Below are 12404 nucleotides of genomic sequence, written 5' to 3'. Positions count from 1 at the left end.
AAGTTCAAAGGTCACTTGTATTCATCCTGTCTTTTTAGTTCCAGATATTAAAAACTAAATTCAAGCTCTCTTACTGCCATGTTTGGATTTCTCTGGATTACTAATCTAGGTCCCTGGGTTATTAGTCCAGTAATACAATATCTACAATGCTGTAACCATGATAATTGACTTGAGGTTACACGTATTGTAGGTACTTTCCTCAAGTGCCCAAGGCCAGACTTTCCAAGAAGACCACTGTAGAAGATCAGCTAGCATATGTCCTTTATACACATGGAGTGGCCATCGCTGAAGCCTGGATTTTTGCAATGATGGAGAGGAGACAGGTGTCCATGTAAACAGCAGCTGCATCCAGTCATGTCTGATATTCATTAGCCAGGGAAACACTATGTTTGCAGATTAGACCTGGCAGTAGCAGGTCAACTTTGCAAAATCCTGTGGAGAACTGAGGTACCCCTTTGGATAGGATCCCAGGACACCTTTAGGGGATGTCAGGTGCCTTTTGGGAGAGGTAAGCTGCCCTTTAGGAAAGATAAAGTGCCCTCAGGATTGTTAAAAGTGGACATGAATGTGCATAAACTTATTGGAACAGTCAAAAGCAACAGTCAAGTTGTTAAGGCCTTTAAATGTTTGAAAAAAATGTGGCGTGTTTAAAAAAATCATCGCTTGCTATTTCATTCTGCCTATTAACATAAACCTGAGGGTTATCTTTACTGGATTAGTGTTACATGACTGATTTCACAACATCCCATTATCATAGTAGATTGCCTGCCATTTCATAGTTCGATAACTACAAGTGGTTATAGACTCTTTGAAGTGGGACTATGAATTCCAATAGATAAAAACAAAAAAACTGCGGATGCTGGAAATCCAAAACAAAAACAGAATTACCTGGAAAAACTCAGCAGGTCTGGCAGCATCGGCGGAGAAGAAAAGAGTTGACGTTTCGAGTCCTCATGACCCTTCGACAGAACTTGAGTTCAAGTCCAAGAAAGAGTTGAAATATAAGCTGGTTTAAGGTGTGTGGGGGGGGCGCGGAGAGAGAGAGAGAGAGAGAGAGAGAGAGAAGTGGAGGGGGTTGGTTTCTTCCAACTAGGCACTTTACAGCCTTCCGGACTGAATATTGAATTCAACAACTTTAGGTCTTGAGCTCCCTCCACCATCCCCACCCCCTTTCTGTTTCCCCCTTCCTTTTCCAATAAATTATATAGATTTTTCTTTTCCCACCTATTTCCATTATTTTTAAATATTTTAAAATCTTTTTTGCTCTCCCCACCCCCACTAGAGCTATACCTTGAGTGCCCTACCATCCATTCTTAATTAGCACATTCGTTTAGATAATATCACCAACTTTAACACCTATGTGTTCTTTTGTTCTATCGTTGGTGACATCTTTTGATGACCTGCTTCTATCACTGCTTGTTTGTCCCTACAACCACACCAACCCCCTCCACTTCTCTCTCTCTCTCTCTCTCCGCCCGCCCCACACCCCCCACACACCTTAAACCAGCTTATATTTCAACTCTTTCTTGGACTCGAACTCAAGTTCTGTCGAAGGGTCATGAGGACTCGGAACGTCAACTCTTTTCTTCTCCGCCGATGCTGCCAGACCTGCTGAGTTTTTCCAGGTAATTCTGTTTTTGTTATGAATTCCAATGTTTGTTTTTATAAGGGATTATGCAGTTGAAGGATCGTAAAGGTAGTGAGTGGGTTTTTATGAATGAGAGTATTATTTTAAATACTAAAGTCTGCAACAGACACTTAGAACTTTATTTAATCTCAGCATAGGTCCTGAGGTCCACTCTTGATGGATACTGGGTGAGTTGGCATGGAGGGTGTAAAAGCAAAGGGTGGGAGAGCATGGGTTGGCATGAGTTAGACCTAAGATGGCATAGGAGCTATAAAGGGCCATGGGGGCATGTGAAGGGGCTGGGTTAACATGGAGGGTATGAGGAGCCATGGGAGGATGGGTGTGGAGCATGAGGTGGCATGGGGAATGCATGGGGGTTGAGGCTGGAGCGCTGTTTTATGTTTTATCGTTTTTTTTTAAACCTCAATACAGTGCCTGAGTACTGAGGCAGGCCTTCCGACCAGCTCACCTCCACACTCGTTCTAGGGTCACCCATCACTACTCCCATTGTCAGTAGCCACTGTAAAGCCACCCCCTTTCACCAGCTCGCAACTCCACCCTACTCATCAGGAATCCAGTGATAATCCATTGTGAAGGCCTCAGAGGATTACTGGCACCTGGTGGTGCTACTAGCAATGGAAAGCTGTCAGTCTCTGATTGGCTGGAAGTTCCTGGGGGCCTTGATTGCTTGGGAGACTGGCCAGTTAAGTGCCTGACTACACCTAAATAGTGCTTGGCCTAAATAGCCAAGTGGTTATGGTATTGGGCTTGTAACCCCAAGATCAAGAGTTCAAATCTCACAATAGCAAACTATGAAACAATGTAACTTCATCTGAATAGAAACAGATGGAAACGTGTTTGTACTTGGAAGAGTTACACCTAAATAGTGCCAAGCCACCCAATCAAAAGTGACGCTGGGCTCCCACCGGTCTCTGTTGCAGGAACTAAATTCCACCATTGTCTACAGGAAGGAGGGGAGAGCATCCCACAGAAAAGCTTGGAATAGCCTTGATAAAAGTGGAAGTTTAATAGAGGTAGTGGATGGCATACTCACATTATCGTTGGGGTACAGCACACGGGATATATTCTCAGCCATGTTTCGATCCAACACAGCCTGGATATAATCACCAACGTTAACTATTAAAACAAAACACAATTTTCCCCATTTAATATCACCAGAAATTGATTATTTCAACACAGGTAAAGCAAAACTCGTCAGTGCTATGACATGCTTGTCTTCCAACTATGTCAGCGATGGCTTAGTTAGCAGTACTCAGGCCTGAGTCAGATGATAATGGATTCAGATCCATTGCTGTGGTTGTCATCTGTGCATGGTCTTAAAGAAAAACAAAAAAAGAGGGGAACTTCATCCTCAAAGCAACCAGGGCAGATGGAATACTGCAATCTGGGATAGGGTAGGGAAAGGCAGGTTATTAAAATTTCATTGCTGCTCAGTACTTTTTCTGTCCAAACTTTTACTTTTTCTCCATCAAATAATATTGTTTCAACACTGCAGCCCTGTTCCCGCCAGACTGCAGCTGGCCAGCTTCAGGGAGCTTCTAATCACCACCTACCTCCATGAAAATCTTGGGAAGTCAGAAGGCAAGTTCTTAGCTTGCTCCCTAATGACCTCAACTCACGCAATTAACAAGGCAGGTGACCACTTTCACACCCACCCTGTCCTCCTTTCTGATCTCAATCAAGTCAGCAGAGTCAGAGATGGAGACAGCAGACTATAATGCAGGCTGCCAATTTTTGATGTCCTGCCTCTGTTCCAGCCCAGTTCAGGGCAGGAAAATCCGGCCTATCATCTCCGCATTATTAGTCCATGCCACAGGATTACAAGTCCAGTATTATAACCAAAGCACTACTGTACTCAACTGGGATGATATACAGCAAAGAAACAAAGTGCTGCTAGCTCCACTTCACTTAACATATTACAGCCCATCATATAACCAGGTCTTAAATGACCCTCATCCTGCCCTTTCTAATGCAGCAGTACCCTTTTATGTCATTTAACTAACGGGCTACAACCTGGAAAGGATGCAGAGCCTGGTTCTTTGAGCTTGATTCAGAGGTAAAGCTATAACACCAGAGCCTATCCTTTCCAAACTGGACTCATTTGTTTAATGAGTTTTTGGAAGTTCCGGGAGCATAACATGGCTGAGTTTGCCCTTGTACAAGTCATCAGTGCTGCATGAGGCCTCTTTACTGAAGGGTTGACTACGATCAATTTTCAGATTTTCCAAGAGCAGGATCCATATAATATCCCTAAGTATATAAATCATGACTTTCTTTTACATAAATAAAAAACAACTCATGGTTACAGGAGTTGTACAAGCATGAGAAAAGTATGAACGAAGCCTAAAAACCATAACAGCCACTTATTTTTTGTCAGATTTTACAAAGTCTTCCTTTAATTTACTTTTAAAGTCCGAAGCACTGGAAACTGGCAGGTCAGGAGGACTGGGAGGGAGATGCAATGGAACTGATTCGAAGCTCCAGACACATGCAAAACCTACCGCCCTCTTATGCAAACTTTTCTGTTATTGCTTAATTCCCCTCCACCAGTATAAAGTGGCAGATTCAGAAATGAGGGAATCAAATTAGGCTGCACAGTTACACCCAAAAGGAGGTGGTTATGCAATACAGAACAGAGTACAATATCCCTGCACACACTTACATATGCATGAGATACGACTGCATTCTGCAAGGGTCCTAACAGTATTCCTGCTGGTTTCCCTAAAGGTATGGGAATATTTTTTTTTAAACAGGTACAGGTCAAAAGTAAAACTGCCTTGGAAAAGATATGGAAAGGCATATTTTCACTTTCACATTTGGCAAGCAGCCAAAACCAGTTATCAAGGGGATTGCGTGGCACAATATAAAAGATGCTACACACCCTACAAATATCTAGGTTTTATTTCATAGTGATAGCACTCACATCTGAGTCAGAAGGTCCTGGGTTCAAGAGGCTCAAATATAAAATTGAGGCTGACACTCCCAGTGCACTGGAACAAGAGGACAGAGTTGAAGGAAGAGTTCTTGCAGTATCCTGGCCAACATTTATTGCTGTCATTGGGTCAAAAATCTAGAACTCCCTTCCTAACAGCAGTGTGTGTGTATCGACATTGACTGCTGCGGTTCAAGGCAGAGGCTCGCCATCACCTTCAAGGGCCAATAGGGACGAGCAACAAAATGCTGGTCTTGCCAGTGATGCTCATAACCCATGAAAGAATTTTTAAAAAGTTTCTGAGGTAGCGTTGCCCTGCTGGATGTCCATTTCTCAGATGGGATGTTATACTGAGGCCCCACCTGCCCTCTCAGGTGAATGCAAAAGATCCCATAGAATTACTGGAAACACAGCAAGTTACATTGTTGTTTGTGGGAGCTTGCTGTGTGCTTTTTGGCTACTATGTTTCCCTAAATTACAACAGTAATTACGTTTCAAAAGTACTTCATTGGCTGCAATGTGCTTTGCCACTGCTGTGTGCGACTTGTTTGTTGCATTGAACAGTCCTTTTAAGATTGACATGCAGTAGAGCATGAGTGCATCTTAAAAGGATCATTGTTTGTGTGCAGTCTGTTCCGTACGTTGCACGTTCCCAATTGCTGCAGGGCATATACCCTCGCAGATCCTTTGTTCTGATGAGGTTGCAGCCAAGATATTTTTAGTTTCAAAATCATTAGCCTGAGGAATCTTTAATTTAGTTACATATTGTCCCTACGTTATTACGCTCAAACTGTGAAGAACAGATGTCGCGAACAGTTCAGGGCAGTGCCAAAAGTTGTGAAGTTTATAATCTATTCAGTGGAGGCTCTCAACACCTCATGGAGCATGTCACTCATCCAGACTTACAGCACCATATAACGGAGAAGAATGGTCAAACTTTTAACTACCTCACTCCTGTACAGGAAACTAACAGCATTTCATTTTGATACCACAAAGGGATTAATAAAGACTGGAAAGAAAATCTGTAGAGAAACCTATTAGCTCTCCTTGCTGCAAATTATGTTTTAAAGTCAGTACAACAAGGAGACCTCACCAAATGCTCAGGTTTTAAATTTGAGGAACCGAAATTGGATGAAATCAACAAGTGATTAGGATCTTCAGAAAGGAAGGGACTGCCTGTTCTTCATTCATGTTTCCTGGGACTGTAAAGTTGTAACTTAATAAATTCCACTGGATTAAAAAAAAAGACTAACACTTATATAGCATCTTTAACTGAGTAAAAATATCCTAAGGCACTTCAGAGAGTGAAAGTCAGATGACAACTGACAGCGAGCCAAAGAAAAAGATATCAGGATGAGATGACTAAAAGCTTGATCAAATTGGTAGGTTTTATGGAGAGTTATGGAGGAGAGAAAGGTAGAGATGCAGAGTGTGTTGCAGGGAGAAAATCCAGAACTCAGGAGCCAGATGACTAAAGGCATTGCCACCAGTGGTAGGGCAAAGAAACTGGTGGATAGAACAAGAGGTCAGAGTTGAAGGAAGTTCATGAAGAGGTGCAGGCCTGAAGGAGGTCACCATGATGGAGAAGGGCAACACCAAGGCGGGGATTTGAAAACAAGGATGATAATATTGAAAATTGAGGCGTGGACAAAAACGATCCCATGGCACAATTTGAAGAGGAGCAAGGGAGGTATTGCAGTGTCCTGAGAAACCCTCAATCAACACCAGAACAAATTATCCAGTCATTTGTCAGGAGGCCACTGGAAATGCCATCAAGGTGACACTATTGGTGCAAACCAAAATGGAGAAGGATTATTTGGGAAGGCAATGAATACATCAAAAGACTTTTTCAGGAATGTGCAGAGGTGAAGTCGAGGCATCATGGAGGGCACACAAACCCATCTACCCAACCCTTCAAGCAGCACCTACCCCACCTGTTTCAGGGTCTGATTTTTCAGCCATCTCAGAACCCAACCAACCAGAATGGAAGCAAGCCATCCTTGGTCCAGAGGGACTTGCTTAAGGAGGAGGAGGATTGATGCAGCAGCAGGAAATCCACAATAATGAGCTATAGCATTCTAGGGTTGTTAACTGTTCAGGTGTCTCCAGCAATTAAAGATTAATTCCGTGGATACAATTGAGAGCAATTTCATTTTTTCGTTATAAAAACATTGGTGAATGGGGGGAGGCCAATTGACTAAAAATTACGAAACAGCCAATCAGATAATGAAGAGTCTGTTCACTTTTCAATTGTCATGGAAAGTGAGGTGCCAACAGAATGGACATGTAGGGCAAGCAGTGGCAAGAGCATTAGGTCAGAGCAATTGGAGGTCATTAGATGACAGTTCCTGGAATATGTTCCAAGCTGACCAATGTGGTGACCCATCAAGGCTTCACAACCAAATTTGATTTATTTATTGCCCTGCATGCCAAGTTGGCCTCATTTTAGTGTCTTTGAAGAGAATAGCAGCAAGTACATGCCTCGAAATAGAATCTGATTTTGACACAAACCAGGATTGAGTAACAGGATTGGAATCTGCTTTCACTGTTTGTTTAAGCAATGTCTCTGGCCCCACATCAACATACATCAATGATGAGCTTGTTTAGCAGAGTGCAGTCTGCTGCAACTGCCAAATAATTCTACGAACAGAATCTGCAGAACTTGGAAAAGGACTGCAGCCAGTGACTGAGGAAGACCGTTTAGAAGCTAGGGAAGATTTTCAGACTGGTTTCAATTTGGTGGATTGCCTTTATCATCATTTACAGAACACAATGAAACAACACTTAAGATTGTCACAGGTCTCATTCAGTAGTTTGCTTGCTTGGTGGTGACCTCAAGCACCAGTTGATGTTGGCAGGTGACACCCCAGTGCAGTACTAAGGGAATGCTATATTGTCAGAGTATGTATTTCTGATTAGGTGTAACCTGGTCTGCCCTCTTGGGTGCACATTAATAATCCCATAGCACAGCAAGAACATTCTCCCTGGTATCCTGGCAAATAGTTATACGTCAACCCAGCCTAAAACAGAAGAATTGGTCATTTATTTTATTGTTGTTAGTGGGACATTACTCTATATAAATTGGCTGAAGTATATTTTCATACAAATGAACAAGGTTCCTTAACAGTCATTGGCTGTAATGCACATGGAGATGTCCTGAGGTCATGAAAGGCATTGCATAAATCTAAGTCTTTCTTTTTAAACTAATTTGATTCCACATGTTGGGCTAATGATAGGTCTTTTCTGGTTTAAGTTTACCTCTCACTATGGTGCCATGATCAAAATCTAACTCAGCAGTTCTACGCGAGTATAAATCACCATTCGTTGGTATTCTCAGAAAGTTTACAGGAGTGCTTGATCTGGGATGTAACAGTATGCATGTAGCCCATGGGCTGAAGATAACCAGGTTAAGACTGGTGACAGGGATTAGTTGTACAAGGGTGCTTCATTGATGTTGGGCAAAACATGACAATTTGAAGAGCAGGGCATCCTGGTTAACCCTCAACCAACATCACTAAAACAGATTATCCAAACGCTAAAGCAAAATACTGCAGATGCTGGAAATCGGAAATAAAATATAAAATACTGGAAATATTCAACAGATCTGGCAGTTTCTTGGGAGGGAGAAACAGAGTTAATGCTGCAAGTCTGACCTTTATTTTAACTGGCCATCAACATATGGCTGTAATATCTTGCTGTGCACAATTTGGCTGCATTTTTTCTTACGTTGCAAGAGTGATTAGAATACAGGAGTACTTCATTGCCATTCTAAGGCTGTGAAAGATGTTATAATGTTAAGTTTAAAGTCCTTTCTTTCCTTTAGACTTGGCTCATCAATGCTGGAGAATCCTTATCAGGCATGGATTATTTGGTGATGTCCACCTAGGCCTGGGTTATAGAATACGTTGAAAAGGAATTTACAAATCTGACTGTTTCATGCTGCAAGGTAACTGGGCTAACCAACTTACAAGGATTGCCTTGAAGTCTCCAAGAATTAAACATTAATCTGGACACAGCTGTGAGCAACCAGGGAGAAATATCATAGTGGTGTAAAAAAATGTTTTTTCCCCCAAACACTCTTGTTTATTCATTAAAAATAGATAAAAAGCAGAGATGGGGGGGAGAATAGCTGTTTGATTGAGTGAAGTGATTAAAGGTCATGTGCAATAACCTCCTGGAACAAGTCAAACAGAGCTGGCAATCCATAAGAAACACAATGTGAAGTTAATGCTTCAGCAAACCAGAAGGTGGGTCACCACTCCATTCCCATTGGACAAAGGATGTAAACTCAGTATTCAGAGGCCAGAAACTCTGACCTCCTGCTCATAGGGGCTGGGAATAGGTATAACAGCATAAAAGATTTGCTATCCAGCCAACAGTTTCTCTGCGTCTCTTAAAAATAGATCTGAAGCTTGCTAGTTGTATGGCACTGATCTGTTTTCATGCAAATAAAAAAGGCTCTTTAATAGTACTTCACCATGCAGGAAGCACGAAAAGCAAGTTGAGCGAGTTGAATGTGGTCTCCCAGGATGCGTCCCTCATTCAAAGGCACTCAATGTCTGATAATGGGACTCTGCATCAGCCAGGGGCCTCACTGACAGCCACCCCACAGCCTTTGCTGTTGGTTCCCCCACACCACCCCACTCCCCCACCTACCCTAGAAAACCCCTCCCACCACCACCTACCTCTGGCCTGGGTCACACTGCAATCCTGGGCCTCCTATGGCTGCATTTCCCTCAGCAGCCACTGGCTCCCCAGTGGCACTGCCAAGCAAAAGAGCCACCAGCCTCTGATTGGCCAGCAACTCTCAGTGGGCAGGACTTCCCACCCCTGGGGTCCTGATCCCATGGAAGGCCCACCAATGACCTGTTAATTGCCTGATTGGAGAAGGCCTGCCAAATTTCAAGCCAACGGAGGCAACACAGGTCTCTCACTAGCTCTCCAGCCAGCGGCTGAGAGCCCCATTGCCTCCACATAATTCCCCCAATGGGTGGAGAATTCAAACCTATGAAAACAAGCAGGTTTGGTTCAGGTGGAGGGCTTAAAGTCTGAGATAGCACTTTCCCAATCCAAACCCATCTATTTCTGGCTTTAACTGAGGTTGGATGGTGAGCAGGTGACCAACCCACTCCAAGGAGGTAGGTTGGTACTTTAAATATGATAATGAGCTAGCAGCCCTTACTGTTATTCTACTTTTCAACTTCAACAGCTGTCAGCCAAGTTTTCCAAGTGTCAAGAAACGAGGTAGCTTCATCAAGATGACGACTTGGTGGATTCAGGAGTTGAGTGCCTTCACACTTACCTCCTGGATCTACATGTCTACCCGAGAAGCTTCTGTGATCAGGCATCCCACAACAACCTCCGCCCCAGAATCGCTGATCACACCACCAGGCCCCACATTCCTATCCCATCAACCCCTGGATGCCTCCAATTCCCCACCCCTACGCCCAAGCCTGGCCTTTCCATTCACAGAATCAGCAGTTCATCTGATTGACTCCCACTTCCTCTGCTCCAATTAACTCCCTCCTCACCCCGCTCCTCTTCTCCAGCACTTACCTACTTGTGGCCTTCACTGATTGGCTCCCCTCCCGACTGAAAGTCAGCCCATCAATTAGGCTGGCATCTGGGCTAATTGTGGTGTTATGGACATACTGTGGAGTTAAAATCCATAGTGTGGGGAAAGTCCCTACCCACAGCTTTCCCCATAACCAAGCCACTCCCTGCAAGTCAGGCAAGTAAGAATTCCCCCCAACATTTCTGATAGTTCAAATAGCCTTTTGAGAATACCTCATTCCCTCCTCATACATAGTGTCTCAGATAGCTCCACAGCGACCCTTCAGCTTCTTACAAAGCGCCTCACAGATTAGGCTACCGCAACCCCTCCCCATCCTTATACATATATCTTTAATTCATCCTCAGAAACCATAACAGCTGTAGGTAGGTTTGTTAATGCTGGGTGGACAGATTTGTGGAGACTTCGTCACATGACCATCTACCCCACCACCAGTGCTGCTGCCATAGATCACCCAAGATCTCCAACCCACAGTGACTAGAAGGCAACAGACTCTCCATTATCTGATTGGATGATTCTTAACTGCAAGTCAACCAGCTACTACTCCATCCCCTTTATTTTTATAAAGGATAAACAAAAATATTCAAAGAAAATGAAAAGCAACAATTTTTGAACGTGACCCATGATTTGTTTTCCAGAGTTGCTTGTAGTGATGTTCAAGAGAATCAAAGAGAACCATGGAGGGTTGGCAAAGCAACTATAGATATTATAAGAGCAGCATATGACAATGTATGAATCACACAAAGGAGAATCTTCAAACCTGTATTATTGACATTCACAGGCCACTGGGCTCCAGAAATGGCTTAACTGAAGTACACTCTAGAAGTAATACATGGGCTATGAATAAAACCCAACTTAACAAGACCTGTCCCCAATTAACTGGCTTCACTGGTGTTTAGGTTGAAAGGTAGTCTTCCATTAACATACGGATATACGAACTAGAAGCAGGTGGTGGTCATTCAGCTCTTCAAGCCTGCTCGCCCATTCAATAAGATCATGACTGATCTGACGGTAACCTCTCACCTATCCCCAATAACCCTTCACCTCCTTGTTTATCACAAATCTATCCACTTCTGCCTTGAAAACATTCAAAGGCTATGCTTACACTGCCTTTTGAGGGAATGCCAAAGACTCAATACCCTCCAAGAGAAAAAATTTCTTCACATTCTTGTCTTAAATGGGCAACCCCTTAATTTTAAACAGTGACCCCTAGTTTTAGATTCTCCCACCAGAGGAAACATCCTCTCCACACTGACCCGGTCAAGACCCCTCAGGATCTTATATGTTTCAATCAAGTCACCAAAATATATTAATAGTTTTCAATCATTGGAATGTTTTGTTGACTCTGCATGCCTTCAGGAGTTCTTGACTGGGGCACAGATTGCATCATGTGGAAGGTAAGTGGTTGTATTGATAAATTTGATCCATGTGATCTCCTGGACTGGATTTGATCACCTGAAGGGGATGGAGGGGAAATTTCCAGGGTTTTTTTTCCTCTGTTGGCTGTTCTGTCTTGTCCAGGACATCACAAGGCTGCGGGTAGCAAGCATCTTGTCAGGATGCTCCAGAACTCATGGGGCAGGGTTGGTGGATCTGCTGGTCTTTTTCAGACAGTCAATTTTGTACATATGTAACCCTTGTTGGAGCTAATAGCCTTAAAGTGACTTATCTATTAGCATACCAGGCTGCAAGATTAGCATCACTCTGAATATTCCCTCTGCAAATCTCCTTACGTTTTGCAAAGCCTTCTTTTTGGTTAAAAAAAGAGGTGAAGTCCATCAAAACCGTAAATGTGGCCCAGCTCATGAGCATTGCAAGGACGTGTATTTTGAAACATAGCTCCCAAACTGCTAGGACATCCATTGGTGCATTTCAGCTAACATCAGTCACTCAGATACTTCGATTAAATCAGCATTCATAAAACGTGCTAACTAAATGTATTCTGGGAAATGTTTCAGATGGGTAATGCAGTGGCTCTATTGGCCTGACCTGCATTTAAGAATAACAATGGGAAAAAAAAAATGCATACAACATACCAGTTTTCCTCCCTTGCACCCAAAGGGAGATTTAAGGGAGATAAAAAAAGAATCTTCTCACAATTACATCTTCAGTTTGACTAAGTGGCACTGGCAGGTAAACCATCCAGAATTAGAGACACAGATGAGTAGAGCTTGTTATGATCCCAGCTGATGTTACAACTAGACAAGCCTGATCCCAAGGAACCTGACTTGATAGATCCTAACTTTTATTTG

The 12404-nt window shown here is 43.1% G+C and overlaps 1 protein-coding gene across 1 annotated transcript in view; it reads right to left on the bottom strand.

Annotated features, from left to right (window-relative positions):
• pygb (phosphorylase, glycogen; brain) overlaps window positions 1-12404 on the bottom strand; it is a 116438-nt gene that overhangs the window by 68573 nt on the left and 35461 nt on the right. The window contains exon 7 of the mRNA XM_041214438.1: window positions 2682-2764. Within this exon, the coding sequence (XP_041070372.1) occupies window positions 2682-2764 (83 nt within the window). The remainder of the gene's footprint in view (window positions 1-2681; window positions 2765-12404) is intronic.

This window comes from Carcharodon carcharias, chromosome 2 (assembly GCF_017639515.1).
Source record: "Carcharodon carcharias isolate sCarCar2 chromosome 2, sCarCar2.pri, whole genome shotgun sequence".
Classification (NCBI taxonomy): Eukaryota; Metazoa; Chordata; class Chondrichthyes; order Lamniformes; family Lamnidae; genus Carcharodon; species Carcharodon carcharias.
This window is presented reverse-complemented; position numbering and strand designations above follow the sequence as displayed.